At 43.5% G+C, this 20,631-nt stretch overlaps 1 protein-coding gene across 1 annotated transcript in view; it reads right to left on the bottom strand.

Moving 5' to 3' along the window:
- Nucleotides 1–20,631, bottom strand: part of vwa8 (von Willebrand factor A domain containing 8) — a 107,943-nt gene that overhangs the window by 68,586 nt on the left and 18,726 nt on the right. Inside the window, exons 13-19 of the mRNA XM_063005615.1 lie at nucleotides 16,376–16,536; nucleotides 15,581–15,694; nucleotides 9,619–9,787; nucleotides 9,354–9,431; nucleotides 9,137–9,252; nucleotides 8,638–8,741; nucleotides 6,725–6,831 (exon numbers count right to left, since the gene is read on the bottom strand). Coding sequence (XP_062861685.1) covers nucleotides 6,725–6,831; nucleotides 8,638–8,741; nucleotides 9,137–9,252; nucleotides 9,354–9,431; nucleotides 9,619–9,787; nucleotides 15,581–15,694; nucleotides 16,376–16,536 — 849 coding nt within the window. The remainder of the gene's footprint in view (nucleotides 1–6,724; nucleotides 6,832–8,637; nucleotides 8,742–9,136; nucleotides 9,253–9,353; nucleotides 9,432–9,618; nucleotides 9,788–15,580; nucleotides 15,695–16,375; nucleotides 16,537–20,631) is intronic.

Genomic DNA, 20,631 nt, shown 5'->3' with positions numbered 1-20,631 from the left:
AGAATCAGTGTGTAATATGACTAATTTAAAGGAAGATCATTATTAAAAGCTACCTCTATTTGTAAGAGAATGAATAGTTGCTGTTTCTATCCTGTGTGCAGCATCAAACATTACAGTTAGAATAAAGTGAAACTCAAGTTTGAATGTCAGCTTTGAATGTCATATATATACAGTGTATCACAAAAGTGAGTACACCCCTCACATTTCTGCAGATATTTAAGTATATCTTTTCATGGTACAACACTGACAAAATGACACTTTGACACAATGAAAAGTAGTCTGTGTGCAGCTTATATAACAGTGTAAATTTATTCTTCCCTCAAAATAACTCAATATACAGCCATTAATGTCTAAACCACCGGCAACAAAAGTGAGTACACCCCTAAGAGACTACACCCCTAAATGTCCAAATTGAGCACTGCTTGTCATTTTCCCTCCAAAATGTCATGTGATTTGTTAGTGTTACTAGGTCTCAGGTGTGCATAGGGAGCAGGTGTGTTCAGTTTAGTAGTACAGCTCTCACACTCTCTCATACTGGTCACTGAAAGTTCCAACATGGCACCTCATGGCAAAGAACTCTCTGAGGATCTTAAAAGACGAATTGTTGCGCTACATGAAGATGGCCAAGGCTACAAGAAGATTGCCAACACCCTGAAACTGAGCTGCAGCACAGTGGCCAAGATCATCCAGCGTTTTAAAAGAGCAGGGTCCACTCAGAACAGACCTCGCGTTGGTCGTCCAAAGAAGCTGAGTGCACGTGCTCAGCGTCACATCCAACTGCTGTCTTTGAAAGATAGGCGCAGGAGCGCTGTCAGCATTGCTGCAGAGATTGAAAAGGTGGGGGGTCAGCCTGTCAGTGCTCAGACCATACGCCGCACACTACATCAAATTGGTCTGCATGGCTGTCACCCCAGAAGGAAGCCTCTTCTGAAGTCTCTACACAAGAAAGCCCGCAAACAGTTTGCTGAAGACATGTCAACAAAGGACATGGATTACTGGAACCATGTCCTATGGTCTGATGAGACCAAGATTAATTTGTTTGGTTCAGATGGTCTCAAGCATGTGTGGCGGCAATCAGGTGAGGAGTACAAAGATAAGTGTGTCATGCCTACAGTCAAGCATGGTGGTGGGAATGCCATGGTCTGGGGCTGCATGAGTGCAGCAGGTGTTGGGGAGTTACATTTCATTGAGGGACACATGAACTCCAATATGTACTGTGAAATACTGAAGCAGAGCATGATCCCCTCCCTCCGGAAACTGGGTCGCAGGGCAGTGTTCCAGCATGATAATGACCCCAAACACACCTCTAAGACGACCACTGCTTTATTGAAGAGGCTGAGGGTAAAGGTGATGGACTGGCCAAGCATGTCTCCAGACCTAAACCCAATAGAACATCTTTGGGGCATCCTCAAGCGGAAGGTGGAGGAGCGCAAAGTCTCGAATATCCGCCAGCTCCGTGATGTCGTCATGGAGGAGTGGAAAAGCATTCCAGTGGCAACCTGTGAAGCTCTGGTAAACTCCATGCCCAGGAGAGTTAAGGCAGTTCTGGGAAATAATGGTGGCCACACAAAATATTGACACTTCAGGAACTTTCACTAAGGGGTGTACTCACTTTTGTTGCCGGTGGTTTAGACATTAATGGCTGTATATTGAGTTATTTTGAGGGAAAAATAAATTTACACTGTTATATAAGCTGCACACAGACTACTTTTCATTGTGTCAAAGTGTCATTTTGTCAGTGTTGTCCCATGAAAAGATATACTTAAATATCTGCAGAAATGTGAGGGGTGTACTCACTTTTGTGATACACTGTATATATGTATGTATGTATGTATGTATGTATGTATGTATGTATGATGTATGTACTGTATATATACTGTATATATATATATATATATATATATATATTATTATTATTATTATTTTTATTTTATTTTTTTTGGAACAGTGGTAGGCTAGTGGGAGAAGCTTTGGGCTATCAGTCCAAAGACTGGCCGCTACTGTATTTGAACCGGCACCATTGGACACCTGAGCAAGGCCCTCGACCCTGTCTGCTCCAGAGGTGGCATACAATGGCTGACCCCAGCTATGTATATACATATATATATAGATATAGATAGATCGATATATATATACAGTGTATCACAAAAGTGAGTACACCCCTCACATTTCTGCAGATATTTAAGTATATCTTTTCATGGGACAACACTGACAAAATGACACTTTGACACAATGAAAAGTAGTCTGTGTGCAGCTTATATAACAGTGTAAATTTATTCTTCCCTCAAAATAACTCAATATACAGCCATTAATGTCTAAACCACCGGCAACAAAAGTGAGTACACCCCTTAGTGAAAGTTCCTGAAGTGTCAATATTTTGTGTGGCCACCATTATTTCCCAGAACTGCCTTAACTCTCCTGGGCATGGAGTGTACCAGAGCTTCACAGGTTGCCACTGGAATGCTTTTCCACTCCTCCATGACGACATCACGGAGCTGGCGGATATTCGAGACTTTGCGCTCCTCCACCTTCCGCTTGAGGATGTCCCAAAGATGTTCTATTGGGTTTAGGTCTGGAGACATGCTTGGCCAGTCCATCACCTTTACCCTCAGCCTCTTCAATAAAGCAGTGGTCGTCTTAGAGGTGTGTTTGGGGTAATTATCATGCTGGAACACTGCCCTGCGACCCAGTTTCCGGAGGGAGGGGATCATGCTCTGCTTCAGTATTTTACAGTACATATTGGAGTTCATGCGTCCCTCAATGAAATGTAACTCCCCAACACCTGCTGCACTCATGCAGCCCCAGACCATGGCATTCCCACCACCATGCTTGACTGTAGGCATGACACACTTATCTTTGTACTCCTCACCTGATTGCTGCCACACATGCTTGAGACCATCTGAACCAAACAAATTAATCTTGGTCTCATCAGACCATAGGACATGGTTCCAGTAATCCATGTCCTTTGTTTGCGGGCTTTCTTGTGTAGAGACTTCAGAAGAGGCTTCCTTCTGGGGTGACAGCCATGCAGACCAATTTGATGTAGTGTGCGGCGTATGGTCTGAGCACTGACAGGCTGACCCCCCACCTTTTCAATCTCTGCAGCAATGCTGACAGCACTCCTGCGCCTATCTTTCAAAGACAGCAGTTGGATGTGACGCTGAGCACGTGCACTCAGCTTCTTTGGACGACCGACGCGAGGTCTGTTCTGAGTGGACCCTGCTCTTTTAAAACGCTGGATGATCTTGGCCACTGTGCTGCAGCTCAGTTTCAGGGTGTTGGCAATCTTCTTGTAGCCTTGGCCATCTTCATGTAGCGCGACAATTTGTCTTTTAAGATCCTCAGAGAGTTCTTTGCCATGAGGTGCCATGTTGGAACTTTCAGTGACCAGTATGAGAGAGTGTGAGAGCTGTACTACTAAATTGAACACACCTGCTCCCTATGCACACCTGAGACCTAGTAACACTAACAAATCACATGACATTTTGGAGGGAAAATGACAAGCAGTGCTCAGTTTGGACATTTAGGGGTGTAGTCTCTTAGGGGTGTACTCACTTTTGTTGCCGGTGGTTTAGACATTAATGGCTGTATATTGAGTTATTTTGAGGGAAGAATAAATTTACACTGTTATATAAGCTGCACACAGACTACTTTTCATTGTGTCAAAGTGTCATTTTGTCAGTGTTGTCCCATGAAAAGATATACCTAAATATCTGCAGAAATGTGAGGGGTGTACTCACTTTTGTGATACACTGTATATATATATATATATATATATTAGGGCTGTCAAACGATTAAAATTTTTAATCGCGATTAATCTCAGAATTTCATATAGTTAATCGCGATTAATCGCATAAAAAAAAATCTGTGTAAATGTTATAGAAAACAAGGATTTTTAAGTGAAATGTTACAATTAAAATGGTGAACACATTTTATGCTAAATGTACTGATGTTAAAAACTGCTGGGACAAGAGAAAACTGTAAGGGAGTTTATTCACTCACATATTAGGCAGTAAATGTCAGATTGTAGGTTAGAATTTCTCCATCAGCAAACACTGTAGATCAGCGGTGCTTTAGATGGGATAAGGCGTAGTTATTGTAACAGACTTTTCTGTGGTTGTATCGTGACAATGGTTTGATGGACGTTTCTACACGAAGTGAGTGTGTTTTGACCCTTTGGGGCTTCCATAGTTCATGAACTAACGTGCTTGACTCAGCTTTCCGGTATTCGGTACAGAAGAAGAAGTTAATTAAGTGTAATAAAGTGTTCTGCTCCCGACAACTTGTGAATATAGCGTGTATTTATTTCTTTATTAAGCAAGTGCATCACTACCACGATCGGTTACATTATGTTAACAAACCGCAAATGAAAAACGGTGGCAAGTCCGACATTAAAACGTTTGTTCTACCAGTCAAGTGTCAACATGAACTAGAATCTGCGTTAACGGCACTATTTTTTTTAATCGCGTTAAATTGAGGTCGCGTTAATGCGTTATTATCGCGTTAACTTCGACAGCCCTAATATATATATATACAGTGCCTTGCAAAAGTATTCAGCCCCCTTGAACTTTTCAACCTTTTGCCACATTTCAGGCTTTAAACATAAAGATATAAAATTGTAATTTTTTTGTGAAGAATCAATAACAAGTGCGACACAATCGTGAAGTGGAACGAAATTTATTGGATATTTTAAACTTTTTTTAGAAATAAAAACCTGAAAAGTGGGGCGTGCAATATTATTCAGCCCCTTTACTTTCAGTGCAGCAAACTCACTCCAGAAGTTCAGTGAGGATCTCTGAATGATCCAATGTTGACCTAAATGACTGATGGTGATAAATAGAATCCACCTGTGTGTAATCAAGTCCGTATAAATGCACCTGCTCTGTGATAGTCTCAGAGTTCTGTTTAAAGCGCAGAGAGCATCATGAAGACCAAGGAACACACCAGGCAGGTCCGAGATACTGTTGTGGAGAAGTTTAAAGCCGGATTTGGATACAAAAAGATTTCCCAAGCTTTAAACATCTCAAGGAGCACTGTGCAAGCGATCATATTGAAATGAAGGGAGTATCAGACCACTGCAAATCTACCAAGACCCGGCCGTCCCTCTAAACTTTCAGCTCAAACAAGGAGAAGACTGATCAGAGATGCAGCCAAGAGGCCCATGATCACTCTGAATGAACTGCAGAGATCTACAGCTGAGGTGGGAGAATCTGTCCATAGGACAACAATCAGTCGTACACTGCACAAATCTGGCCTTTATGGAAGAGTGGCAAGAAGAAAGCCATTTCTCAAAGATATCTATAAAAAGTCACCTGGGAGACACACCAAACATGTGGAAGAAGGTGCTCTGGTCAGATGAAACCAAAATCTAACTTTTTGGCCACAACGCAAAACGTTATGTTTGGCATAAAAGCAACACAGCTCATCACCCTGAACACACCATCCCCACTGTCAAACATGGTGGTGGCAGCATCATGGTTTGGGCCTGCTTTTCTTTAGCAGGGACAGGGAAGATGGTTAAAATTGATGGGAAGATGGATGGAGCCAAATACAGGACCATTCTGGAAGAAAACCTGTTGCAGTCTGCAAAAGACCTGAGACTGGGACGGTGATTTATCTTCCAACAAGACAATGATCCAAAACATAAAGCAAAATCTACAATGGAATGGTTCACAAATAAACGTATCCAGGTGTTAGAATGGCCAAGTCAAAGTCCAGACCTGAATCCCATCGAGAATCTGTGGAAAGAGCTGAAAACTGCTGTTCACAAACGCTCTCCATCCAACCTCACTGAGCTCGAACTGTTTTGCAAGGAAGAATGGAAAAAATTTCAGTATCTCGATGTGCAAAACTAATAGAGACATACCCCAAGCGACTTGCAGCTGTAATCGCAGCAAAAGGTGGCGCTACAAAGTATTAACGCAAGGGGGCTGAATAATATTGCACGCCCCACTTTTCAGGTTTTTATTTCTAAAAAAAGTTTAAAATATCCAATAAATTTCGTTCCACTTCACTATTGTGTCCCACTTGTTGTTGATTCTTCACAAAAAATTACAATTTCATATCTTTATGTTTAAAGCCTGAAATGTGGCAAAAGGTTGAAAAGTTCAAGGGGGCTGAATACTTTTGCAAGGCACTGTATATATATATATATATATATATATATATATATATATATATATATATATATATATATATATATATATATACATATATACAGTATATATATATTTATTTATATACAGTATATATATACATACACACAGACAGACACACATACGTACATATATATAAATAGGGACAGTGGTAGCCTAGTGGGTGGAGCTTTGGGCTATTGGGAGATTGAAGATATATATAATCTTATTCTTCTTCTATACGAACAATGACTGGCTGATGTCAAAGGGGATTCCTAATGATGGCTGGTCAATGGCGCCTGCACAATGACATGGAGGACAATGGAGATCGGTAAGTGACTCTCCGTGCGCGATACAGATCTCCATATAAACCCAGCTTGTGCAGCTTAAAAACAAGCAGTCGGTTACTACACACGGCAGTACAGGAAGCGAAAAGCAATCAGTGATTGGATACGACTACATTGGGAGGAAAATTGGGAAAAGCATCCAAAAAAATAAAGCACAAGCCAGAATGATGAACAGGGTCGTTAGTGAGCCGTAGCAGAACAGAATAGAGCTGCATGCTGGCAATGCTGCACTGAAAAGCTCACCTGAGCATTCTCATAAAAAAGCACATCAGGAACCTTCATCTTCTCATCAGGATTATACAGAGGAGCTGAAACCTTGCCAATAGTAAGAACTCCATCTTTTATCAAGCCTGGCAGGAATAAAAGAAATACATGGTAATAGAGGGAGAAAGAGAGAAAAAGAAAGTGATGAGTAAAGTCAGATGCTCTAAAAGTGTAATAATAAATGGAAAGCAATTACACACAAAAAGATTCATATAATGAACATGGTTTAGTGGTTTAGGCAGTGGACTACTAGACTAAATGGAAGATTCAAGGTTCCAGCCCCATCGTTGGGATGCTGCCACTGTGGGACACCTAAGCATGGCTCTTAACCCTTTACTGATTGGCTAAATTGTCATATTGGATAAAAGCAACTTAACATGGTTAAAAAATAAGCTCCAATACCATAGCATTGGTGGCTCAGTGTTAAAACCACGTTCGGTGCTCAGGTGGCACAGCAGTCTAATGTCCCAGCCCTCTACCGCTAAGATCTTAAGATCTCTGGTTAAAATCACAACTGTGATATCGACCTGGCTGGTTGTCCGAAAGGCACAGTAGTCCATGCCTGAGGGGGGAAGCTCATGCAACCTCTGCTATAGGTCAAGGCACTTGGACAAGGGAGTAATAAGATTAAGGCACCACGTGGAACAATACTGTGGCTAAAAAGCCACTCAATTAATAGAAAATAAAATAAATAATATGAAAACTGTTTGAAACATCCCCCAAACTGTTGCTTAAGAAAAGGGCTGTCAGACTGCCTCTGGGGCAGCTCACTTAACCAGGCTGGTTCCATCGTGACCCCTGAAAAGTGTTGCAGCACTGGCTGAGTTCCCAGAAAGAAATAAAGTATGCTAGCATCATACGCCAGCAGAAAACATTTTCAGCATTTTGCAGACGATTTTGTCCAAAGCGACTTACAGCTGTGACAGTATACAATCTAAGCAATTAAGGATTAAGGGCCATGCACAAGGACCAACATGGCGGTGGTGGGGCTTGAACCAGAAAACTTCTGATAAGTAGTCCAGTACCTTAGATGATAGGCTACAGCTGTCCATGACAGGACGAGTAATTATTGGTTACACAAGATTCATCCATAAAAATTCAATGTTAAACACAGTCATGGACAATTTTGTATCTCCAAATTATCTCATTTGGCTGTGGGAGGAAACCAAAGCTACCAGAGAAAACCCACACAGGGGCTGCAAGTTCTCCTCAGTTAGGGCAAGGGTGCTGCAATGTCAGACAGACACTGCTGGGTCCATGAGTACAACCCTTAAGCACCAATTGCCTAATTTGTGATCAAATTAAAATAATTTTTAAAAAAAACTGCCGCTCAGGTGGCGCAGCGGTAAAAAGACACGCTGCAACCAGGGCTGGATTCTGAGTACGTAGTATCGAATCCAGCTCTGCTTCACCGGTTCGAAGCTGAGTGGCTGTATGGGCAACGATTGGCCGGTTGCTCAGTTGGGGGGGCGGGACAAAGAACCGGATGTGGGTCTCTCTCTGTCAGAATGCGATTACGACCTCTGCCGGCTGATTAGAGGCACCTGCACAAGAGATGAGGAAGAGTGCCCTTAGGGTGTGTCTCTCCGCATGCAACGCTAGGTGGTGCCAAACTCATCAATGTGCGGGTGGTAAAAATGCATCAGGCTGCTGCTCATGTTTCGGAGGGGATATGGGTTAGCTTCGATCTCCTCGGTCAGGGCAGGGTTCGGCATAGACAGAGAGGAAGCACGATGCAAATTGAACAATTGGATGCACTAAAGGGGGAGAAAAAGTGGAAAAATAAAAAAATAAAAAAAACTTTGCCATTTAAATAACACTAGATAAAGGAGTAATACTCATATGAGTGCTGTAATTACGTTTTGCCTTGTGCATAACATAAAGGAACTCACATGCAGGGCCATGTTTTGACTGAGTTGCTGTAGTACTGTCCTCCTCTAGTGAACAGTTAGCCAGGTTTTTCTGCAGGGATGAGCGTGCCAGGCTTGGAAGGAACCTACACACACGTCAAACAAGCTTTAGTCATGATTAAAGTAACAATGATCAGCACAGCATACATTAACAGACACATAAATACTCTTCCAAGTTCTGACACACCCTCGTCTGCGTCCACAGAATTCGGTTGGGAGTTTTCCAAACTCCGAATGGCCGGTCTGTTTCATCATTCCCACAGACATTAGCCAATCTTGTCCGTGCAGATGCCCAAACAGCCGACAGCAGTGGGCAAGCGAACTTTACAACAATGACACCCAAGTGCCTTGTGGCTGTATCTTTTCTTCATATACTACTGGTTAAATAACTCTATTCTCTAACCATTGCTCAAAAGCTCTAAGTGTAAAAGGTTGTAGTACACTGTGCAATACATGATTGGGTGATAGGTACACAGGCTACCTGGACAGACAGGCTTTGTTTACGGCATGAGCAATACTTTCTTCAGGATACTGAGAAAGACGACGACAGATCCTCAAGAGCTGCCTGGTGGACAGTGAAGAGGCCAGTGACTGGGCCTGAATGAAAACACATACAAACACACAGTGCATGTTATTCATTATTTACCAAATAAAATTAAAAAAGAAAAAGTAGGATGTGCAATTAAGTGATATCTTACTGTGGGGTCACTGGTTCCTCTCAGGCTGTGGGTGAGCTGCAGCAGCTGCTCCACTGTTTCCTGATGAACGTTTGGAATCTGCAGGTAACAGAAAATCCAGTAAGCACAGTTTATCACACTTCCCAAAAGCCCCTGTGTAAACGTATAAGCTAACAACAATAGAAAAAAAAAAGCAAAAAAGCACAGAGCACAAATAAACATTACAGGAATTTGGAACTTGTAATTTGACATTGCTGGTGAGGTCTGGTCTGATACCGCTACTGACCATTCCGTTGATAATTGCAACTTCCTCCACCTTGGCGAGAGGCTTGACTGTGTGGAAGAAGAACATAGTAAGGAGCTCCGGATTGAGCCACTGCTGAGTGCTGCTGCCAGCCACCGGCGGCTCTGCCAGAGCTATCACCCTAAACGATGGGTGAATAGGGAAGACGCCCCTATGGAAAGAGGTAAGCAGAAATAAGAAAGCAGTTTTCCTAGATATACTCAAGCAATTAAGCAAATTGACATTCAGACTGTACCTTTGCCCTGTTTGATGGTGTGTGTAATGATTGTATTTTATATAGCCTCTGGGTGCCTGAAGTGCTGCTAAGGTTTTTATCCACTATTAATGAGCTACTGTCCAATATTTCACGGAGCAAGATTGTAGATTCAGTTAACTCATAAATCTTGGGCAAGCCCTTGGGGCTGCACTAACAGTGCTTTGGTATTTTGCTCCAGTTAGCTACAACTCGTATCAAATAGAGGCATGAACATGGTCTAGGAGAGATTATGAGGTAAGTAGGATAGGTCTGTATGGCACTGGGAGGTTCATGGTAATTCTTTAACAGTTTAATCAATTATTTTATTTATTCATTAGGATTTTAATGTCATGTTTTACATTCATGAAACGGTTACACAAGATTAATCAGTTCACTTTTTTTTTTAATGTCAAACACAGACATGGACAATTTTGTATCTCCAATTCACCTTACTTACATGTTTTTGGACTGTGGGAGGAAACCAGAGCTCCCAAAGAAAACCCTTGCAGACACAGGGAGAACATGCAAACTCCACACAGAAGGGACCCAAACTGCTCCACCTAAGAATCAAACGCAGGACCTTCTTGCTGTGAGGCGACAGTGGTATCTAACAGTCGTAATCAGTCGTACTCACCTAATTATTACCTAAAGCTAAGTAGCTAAGTACAGGATACCCCGAATCTGCAAAAATTGGAAATTAACCCAACTGCAGAATGCTTAACCAAGATAGAACAATACTGTGGCCAAAAAGCAGTAAAGAAAAAAACAGTGGCCAAAAAAAGCAAAAACATTTGCAGCCCGCAACGGGAAAGTGGATAAAAAAGGGATAGTGGAGAAATGAAAACTGGTTGCATAATATGGTAAGCTGCTCAAAACAGCTGCGACAACTGACTTCTGGAAAAAGGGTAAAGAGAGAAAACCCGGAACAAGCCAGGGCGGCAATAAATGAGCAGCCCATCTCACCCTACTAACTGATGCAGGCTGTGCTTAGCATCTATTCAAACATTGGGCCGCTCTGTAAAGTGTCGTTCTAGTCTGATGGTCAAAAAAGTGGGTTCCCAAGAAAAAATAAAGTGCTGCCACTTAGATGGCGCAGCGGTAAAACACACTGACACACCAGAGCTGCCATTTCAAACTCGTCAGTTCGAAACTCAGCTCTGCCATCCTGCTGGGCTGGGCGGCTACATGAACAACAATTGGCTTGTTGTTCATACAGGGTGGGAGTTGGATAGGGACTCTCTCATAACTGATGCAATTATTACCTCTGCTGGCTGGCTAAAAGCGCCTGCACAGAGTCGAGGAATAATGCGTTAAACAAGGTGTGGCTTTCCATACACAAAGCTGTTCTGCATATGAACACGCCTCATGCAGGTGAAAAGATGCAGTCGGGTACTGCACATGTGTCGGAGGGGGCGTGTGTCAGTCTCGCTCTCCTCAATCAGAAGAGGAGATCAGGGTAATTGGATATGACTAGATAGGGAGAAAAATTGGGAAAAATGCAAATAAAAAAGAAAAATAAAGTGCTGGCATCAGCACTCGTGGAAAACCGGACTGGATCGAGTCTGGCATCACGGTTTCTAAAAGAGAGCAGGTTGCCAGGAGAGGAGCTGGCAAATCAGTGAGGAAGAAACTGTGATAAAATAGAAACACTTCCACCTGGAGCGAATTAACGCTCAACGATGCACTCGTGACTGTCAATTGAACTGGTTGATATGGTTGAACAGTCTTTATAAGATATTCAGAAGTGTAGGTGGACTGGTTTTAGTAGGCAAACCTTGTCTGCATTGGTTAAAAACAAATTAAACTGTTTGCATGTCATTAACAGAGTGTGCAGTTATATGAGCAGTGTGGTAATATCAGCATGTAAACTAAAAAGTTTATTTTTTTTAACCACTGCCCAACCCCTACCCAAATGTTTTTTTCATGATGGCCCAGGAGCCACAGGCCCAGTCAAAAGGACATACATTTATTCATGTAAAATACCATGCTCAGACATCTTTGTTAGAGTTGACTATGTGTAGCTGCTAACGCTGGCGCTTCTGTTGGACTGGCATTTCCATGTAATCTCTTTGGACAGCTCGGACTATTTATAGCCACTGCGATGCACTGCATGTAATACATAGAAACACCAACTTATGAAAATGGGTGGAGAAAAAAAGTCGGAAACAAAGCTCTTAGTGACAACCACCTCCTGTTGCCTAGCAACACCATACCAGCCTGAGACAGGTGTTAATGTTCCCTCTATATACTGCTGTGGTGCAAAACCAATACACAGGTGAACCGCTGAAACACCAACACTAAAAATCTCAATCAGTGTACTGACCAAGATCACAGTGAGCCCTTTTTAATCTTCTAATCTGAACCACCCAGTGAGGTCAGTCTCTTCCACGGCTAGACGGCCCAGCATGGTCGGTTCATTCATTAAGAGAGCTGTGAGGAGAGCAGTGTGTGTTCGCACGTGTAGACGTGTTAATTAAGAGCAGTGCTGGAACCACATGAAGTGCAGTCTGGGATGTTGACTCCCAAGACAGGAAGAGGCAAAGGCTTTATTTTACATCAGACATGCAACCGCAAACATCCTTCCTGCACGTATAGGTGGAGTTCCAGTGAGAAAGCATATTCAGTGTGGATTCTTCGGGCTTAAGGTTAATGAACTCTCTCTGATGAAGTGTGGACATGCTGTGGTCAAGAGAGAACCTGGGGTGACCTTGTATAAATGCCATTATTTTTTAAATAACTTAAATCGAATGAATAGAATGCCTTTATTTGTCATATATACATACACCGACCAGGCATAACATTATGACCACTGACAGGTGAAGTGAATAACACTGATTATCTTTTCATCACGGCACCTGTTAGTGGGTGGGATACATTAGGCAACATTTTATCCTCAGAGTTGATGTTAGAAGCAGGAAAAATGGGCAAGCGTAAGGATTTAAGTGAGTTTGACAAGTGCCAAATTGTGATGGCTAGACGACTGGGTTAGAGCATCTCCAAAACTGCAGCTGTTGTGGGGTGTTCCCGGTCTGCAGTGGTCAGTATCTATCAAAAGTGGTCCAAAGAAGGAACAGTGGTAAACCAGCGAGAGGTCATGGGCGGCCAAGGCTTATTGATTGTAATTGGACTGTGGAAGGAAACCGGAGCACTTGGAGGAAACCTACACAGAAAGGACCTAGACCTTATTACCTGGGAGTCAAACCTGGGACCTTTTAGCTGTGAAGCAACTGTGCTACTCACCGAGCCACCAGACCACCCTAAGGAGGATTTATTTATTTATTTATTAGAATTTAAGGACAGGTAACTGGTTACTGGTTACACAAGATTCATTTTAATTGGCAGAATGAATGACATCAATTGAATTACATTAAAGCAGTTGTTCTCAAAGTGGGGTCCAGGATGAGGTGTTGGGGGGGTGGTTCATATCTAATTTAGTCGTATCCAATTACCCGATTGCATTACGCTTGCTCTCTACTGATGTCGACCTTCACTCTGATTGAGGAGAGCCATGACTAACACACTCCCCCTCCGACACGTGTGCAGTAGCCGACTGCATCTTTTCACCTGCATTAGGGGAGTTCATGTGTCGATTAGTTTTGAGTTTAATGTCGTGGACAACTTTTGTATCTCCAATTCACCTCACTTGGATGACTTTGGACTGTTGGTGGAAACCAGAGCACCTGGAAGAAAGCCACGCAGACACAGGGAGAACATACAAACTCCACAAAGGAAAGACCCAGATCTCTCCACATGGGAATCAAACCCAGGACCTTCTAGCTGTGAGGCAGCAGTGCTGCACACCGAGCCACCTTGCCGCCCTGTGGAGGAATTTTGTCCCATTATAACACAGTATCACTGTACACAGCCCCACTCTAATTACAAATGCTTGTTTTTATTAAACAGAAAAATGAACTAAAAATAATAATGACAGGAAATGGAAAAGTGGAGAATAAAAACGGTATAGCTGTATCATTACAACGCATCATTTTATCACTTTTTAAAAATTTTTTGTTTACATATAAAACCAAATGAGAACAGCTACAAATAACATGCTACTATAACAATCCCATAAACCCAACTTGACTTTCTGGTGGGCAGTTTCCTGTTATTGTGGTAAAAGATGTAAGCGCCCATTGTCATGGGACATCAATCTCACTGCGAGTCAGCGCTTGACCCAGACACGGCCACTGAGTCCTGATTTTTATTTAGAGCCTAGTCTCTGAACGGGCGTTTTTAACACAGATGCATGTTTATTTGCTGGTCTTAACCACAGGCTCTGTGTGTGGGTGATGTCACCAGAAGTTAATGAAGAGTTCAGACATGGTGCTGTACTTTCAGACAGCTCTGAGTTGGTGGCATAATCTGGCAACCCAAATGCATATTGTTAGAAGTAAAAAATGTAGGCATTCAGCAAAGCTATTACTTAAAGAAGTTGTTCTCAAAGTGGGGTGCAGGATGAGGTGTTTGGGGGGGGGGGGTCGGATCCAAATGTTGACCTTCACTCTGACTGAGGAGAGCCGTGACTAACACACACCCCCTCCGACACGTGTGCAGTAGCCGACTGCATCTTTTCACCTGCATGAGGCGAGTTCATATGTGGATCGGTTTTGCACACTGAGAGTCCCACCCTGATTCCATTATTCCTCGACTCGCCATCAATCAGCCAGCTGTGGTCATAACTGCATCAGTTATAAGGAATCCCCTCTGGCACCCTCACTGCGAAAGAGCCGATCATCGTTCGTGTAGGCGCCCAGCCTGCAATTATGCATATTATTTTGGGGCTCTGCAGATTTTTGTTGCACAAAATGTTCTGTGGTCCTAAAGAAACTTCCAGTTCAAGGCTAAGGCTTTGTTCAAGAGCCTAATTGTGGAAACTTGGCTGCCAAACGTCTGCAGACTAGTCCGAAAATATTAATATTACCAAAATGAAGCTATGCTATAAGCTACAAGGCAACAACAGCTTATTTAGGATTGTTTGAATAGGAGCTTCTGAAAATTATAGACTAGTAGCTTTGTTATTTGTATCAAAACTGTAGCCAAAGCTACATAATACTAACATCCCCCTACCAAAACCACCATGTGTGCTTCTGGATTTGAGCACTTTTGCAGGTGTTGATTACTGAAATCCACCACAAGCAAATTAGGTTTTAACCAGGAGCTCCTCATCACACACTTACTCATTTCTTCACACTATTATACCACTGACGTGATCTCATGAGCTTTCACCAGCTGTTGTTCCTGCTGGGAGGAATGTGACCGTCATGCCTATGATTGTCCTATTAGGACATGAGAGCATAAAATAATTTCCTGCTGTCAGGTGTTTCAGCTCTACCAGTCTCCATGAGCATTGTTTATTGATACGGCTCAAAGTCGTCATTTCTTTTCATTTCATTTTCATGTTTTACCATGGCTTTATCCTGGTCAGGGTCATGGTAGGTCCAGTTTCCCTAGAATCACTGGACCTAATATAGTGAAACACTCTGGATAGGACGCCAATCAATTGCTGGGCCTCGGCCACCCCTCGGCCAATGAATATCAACAGTTTGGTTCACATATAACACCAGAGACAATTGAATCGACTAAACACACATTTATGTTGACTATTCTGTCATATCACAGGGTTTCGATAACCTGACTCACAGTCTGTTATATAGGATTATATTTTGCTATTATATTTTGTTACTAGACCTAGAGCTATAGTGTGTGTACCTTTCCTGCAGCTCATTCTCCGTAAGCTGGAGCTCCTCTTTCAGGCTGTGGTAGCGGTCTGACCTCAGCAGCCGAGTACCATCATACAAAGCCAGCTCTCGGTCATGCAGCAGTCTGTGTGGAGATCACACATGTATAAAATGTAGCATGTTACAGCCTCATTAAAGTATTTATTTATTTATTATTTCAACGTCGGGCGCCCAGGTGGCGCAGTGGGATATTTCGCTAGCACACCAGCGTCGAGATTCTGATACCCTGGTTCAAATCTCGACTCTGCTACCGGTCGGCTGGGCGCCATCTAGCGGGCACAATTGGCAGTGCCTGCAGCAGACACAAGTTGGCCTCCGTGTCTGCTGGGTGGGGAAATGACCAAGGGGATGGGGTCAAATGCTGTGCAAGGACCCTGGTTAAGCAGACCGAGGGGCCTGTGCAGGAAAACTGGGGTAAAGAAGGGGTCCGCTAGGACTGCACACGCGTCAGAGGGCACGTGAGCAGCAATATACCCTCCTTGAATGCAATCAGGGATCCACAGCAGCGGAAGACAGGTTGACTACGCTAAATTGGGAGAAAAAGGGAGAAAATGCATAAATACATAGGAGAAAACCCATGCAGACACGGGGAGAACATGCAAACTCCACACAGATAGGACATGGATCGCTCCACCTGGGAATCGAACCCAGGACCATCTTGCTGTAAGGCGACAGTGCTACCCACCGAGCCACCGTGTCACCCAGCCAGCCTCATTAAAGAATGAATAAACACTAATACAGTACACTAATAAACCAGTGGACTTGCCTAGACAGGACAGATAGGGTTCCCAGGTTGACACGGTGGATACCATCCAGTAGCACCAGCTTGCCCTCCTTAGCGGCATTAACCAGTGGTGAGGCTCTCCAGGCTGTGTCCCCATTAGGCAGGGTGTAGCGCTGTTGCAGCAGGTCCCGTGCCGTCATATCCTATCACACACACACACACACAGTATTGCACATGATATTAAAGTCACATTAACATTAGTGATTTTGAAAAGTAATTAAAGTTGTATCTGTACATTGTTTGAAAAAATAATATTGCACATATTGTAACATAATACTAAAAAGTATATTGCATATGGGGTTGATGTTATTCTCACTATTTTTCAGCTGTTCCTCCTACAGAATGGGGAAGAGGGGGTGTACAAATTGATAGCCAGCAGCGGAAAAGAATCCTGTGATGTTCTATAGTGCACCTCAGTGGTCTCAGTCCTGCTGAAGATGCCCTGATATTACTTCAGTGTGGCATACAGGGGTGGGAGGAACTGTCCAGGAACATCCTCCTCTCCTCCACCTCCACCAAACTGATTGATTAATTGATTGGTTGTTTTACTGACTGATTACTTTGATCCCTTTCTTCGCCTATCCCAGCTTGTTTGGAAGCTGGGGTCAGAGCGCAGGGTCAGCCATTGCATGGCGCCCCTGGAGCTGAGAGGATTAAGGGCCTTGCTCATGGCAGAGCTGGGATTCAAACTGTCAACCTTTCAATCGATAGCCCAAAGCTCTACCGATTAGGCTACCACTGTCCCAGCATGAATGAACCTTCATACAATTGTAAAATTATAAGAATTTGCTGAGATCTCAAGCTATCAGTCAGCCAGGCACCTACGCAGACACACAATTGGCTGTGTATCTGTAGGGGGAGGGACGATGGCTGAAACAGGGTTCCTCATTGCAGAGGCAATTGGGGAGCCTACATGAGGGACAGCTGATCATGGATGCCAGTGCAGCCCTAGTTTGCAATGTTACAGCAGCAATTCACAAACATCACAAGCATCACACAAAAACATGTCAATGTAGTGCAAGGGTGTAAAGGACACCACGCCAGCACACCAGCGCCGGTATTCTGAGCTACTGGTCGGCTGGGCGCCCTCTAGCAGGCATAATTGGCTAATGCCTGCAGCACACAAATCTGCTGTGTGGGAAAGACCAGACTAAGGGGTGGGCTTATCAATGCTGTGTAAGGGCCTTGGTTGCCAGGGCACCTGTACAGAGAATAAGAAGGGATTGGTGGATTGCACACACGTCAAAGAGAGCGTGTGTCAGGTGAATATACATCCCCCTTGGATGCCTCCCCATCAGCAGCGGATTGGCTCTATTATGTCTGACATAATGCTTTGCAGCTTCATTCTGTGGCCAACAAGTGGAGCGTCCACCTGCATGTCCAGTACCTTGGTGGTAAACACACTTGAGGCAAAGAACATGATTCCTACATTGTTGCCTGTCTCATCCAGGTGAGTATAAGCCCAGTTTAGCAAAGAGATAAATGACAGTGCCTTCCACTCTAATGATGGGCTGGGAGGCAAACTGCAAAGGGTCAAAGGTCAAGTGATAGAGGCGTGTCATGAAGGAGGAGGGCAAGAGAGCTGATTGTGGTGAGAGAAAGTCAAGGGGGGAGTTAAAGTACATATTAAACTCATTGGCCTCTTCCAATTCCCAGCAGACCTCTTGGTCTTTTTTCCATGGCCAGTGATGGTTTTCGAGCAGTTCCACACCCTGGTGTTGATGTTCTTCTGTTTAAGTTTCCTCTCAAGATTCCTCCTGTAACCCTCTGTGATCTTTTGCCTCAGTGCTTAATGTACATTCTTAATCGCCTCCTTGTCTCCACTCCTGAAGGCTGTCGTCTTCCTGTTGAGTGCTGCCTTGATGTCCTTGGTCACCCAGGGTTTATTGTTGGGGAAATTGTACACATTCTTGGTGGGGATCACACTGTCTAAACTCTGTTATGTAGTCCATCTATGTCCCTCTCATACGCAATACAGGGAACATACTAGTCTGTCTCCTCATAACAGCCCTGGAGAGTCCCCTCTACCTTCTGATGATCATTGGTTGCTGCTAGACTACAGGTTTACAGAGGGGCTTAATGCTAAGTTCACACTACATGACTCGATCTTTTGTAATCGAGAGTCTTTTAAGTCGTTGCGGTTTTCACACTATAGGGGGTCACACACTACACAATCTATCACCAGGAGGAATCGCAGATGAGTCTGTCTGGTCTCCCAAACTACGCTTTGTCATGAAAACACACACCAGAAGTGACAAGGGGTGCAATGATCCCATGTCCGAAAATGCACGTCAACAAGAAGCGAGCGATGAAAGTTGTTTGTGCGCTGATATGCAGAATAAAAGCTCCTTCTGGGTGAAGGAGTGGATTTGGTTATGTGACCAGCAGGGGTTGTACGTTTTGCAGAGAGAGTTGCAATGCCGCGTTGGTATCATGGTTTGGCGTGGACTATAAGGTCACAAATACTGTAAAGCTTGCGTGTGTGTCGATGTATTCTGATTAAAACTATGTTATGCCTCTGCCCCACATATTTAGGCTACAGCACCTCCCCTGGGTTTCCCATCACCATGTATCTTGCTTTCACAACAATCACAACCTGGTTGCAACACCTTTTACACTACAGGATTTTGAGTCACAGACAGGTCCAGATATTTAGCATGTTAAATATTTTTTCCTGAGTCTGCAAGCGATTGGCGAGCCGCTCAGATCGAGTTGTTTAACAGTTCACACATAGCGATTGAGAGCTGATTTTCGAGCCCCGAGTGAACGCTGATCTGCCTCCGAGCTGGTGCATCTAGCTGTGACCTGTCGGTGAGCAAAAATCAGGGCAAAAATCGTGTAGTGTAGACTAGGCATAAGGTAGACCAAGTTAGGCGCCCTGGTGGCGCAGCAGGATATTCCGCTTGCACACTAGCACCGAGTTTCTGAACTCCTCGGTTCAAAAAAACTCGGTGTTGCCTCCGGTCGGCTGGGTGCCATCTAGCGGGCACAATTGGCAGTGCCTGCAGCAGATACTATTTGACCACCGTATCTGCAGGGTGGGGGCCGGTCTTCATACGCTGTGTATGGAACCTGATTGGCAGAAGAGACGCCTGTGCAGAAAGCAGGGACGAGAAGAGGAGGGCTGTACACGTGTCGGAAGAGGTGTGTACAGCGACGTGCTCTCCTTGGATGCAATCTGGTATCTCTCAGCAGCAGAAGACAAAATTGAGGTAGAGCAAGTTGTGATCTGATCTGCCCAGTGAAAGAAAAGCTACACATCTGTAAGCCTTCTTAGCATTAGATCTAGATCAGATCAAAGCGTCAGATCTAGAGTTTTACCTTCTTTATTTCCCTAAATTCTTAAATGTTCAAGAGTTCAAGAGAGGCTTTATTGTCATTTCAGCTATGTAAAAGAACATATTTAAATGAAACAACGTTCCTCCAGGACCAGGGTGCAACACAGAACCAAAAGTGCAAGACAATACAGTATACACAAAAACATATTAAATCTGTAAAGATTTTCACTTAAACTAAAATGAAATAAAAAAGAAGCACTTTCAGTAGTGGCCTCAGACTTTTGGCCACCATTGTACACACTGGAAGTATATCAAATATCCAAAACAAAAGTGGTTGAATACTTGCTTCCTCTAACTGTATGTGATAGGGGACGAGTCGTTTGCTAAGGAAGCTAACAAGTAAGACTCAGAAGGTTTAATGGGATGAATTACTGCAGAAAAATTCCTCTTTTCTCCCGAACGTCTGGACCCCTGACCTGCGCTGGCTAAAAATATCCACAGCATGATGCACAGGCAGCTTCCTTTTCCTGCCTGCTTCAAGCTAAGCCAAGGCATTCCCGGCATTCCGGAGCTAACACACAAACTCGCTTAACCACACACATACGCACGTGGGTAGCCAAGTTTTACTACCCGTGGCGGTGGAGTTTAAGCTTTTATCTAGCTTGCTAATCAAAGCCTGTCTGTACAAAAGCTCTAAAGAGTACAACATGCTCGCAGGATGTTCACAGACAGACTAGAAGTGTTTTGTGTAGGTGATGAGTTCAAACCCAGCACACAAATCTGCTAAATGAGCAGATGGTCTGGTTTTGCAATTTATAGGTAGGTGGTTGAATAAAATGAGACCTCGAATAATGCAAAAACAACAAGTTTATACGCTATAAAAATGATTAAAATGGTTTAAGGTAGCTAAAATCAGCATTATTCCACCAGATAGTGATTTCTAAACTATTTATTTCATGT

The sequence above is a fragment of the Trichomycterus rosablanca genome, chromosome 12 (genome assembly GCF_030014385.1).
Source record: "Trichomycterus rosablanca isolate fTriRos1 chromosome 12, fTriRos1.hap1, whole genome shotgun sequence".
Classification (NCBI taxonomy): domain Eukaryota; kingdom Metazoa; phylum Chordata; class Actinopteri; order Siluriformes; family Trichomycteridae; genus Trichomycterus; species Trichomycterus rosablanca.
Note: the sequence above shows the minus strand (reverse complement) of the source record. Positions and strands in the feature narration are given on the sequence as shown.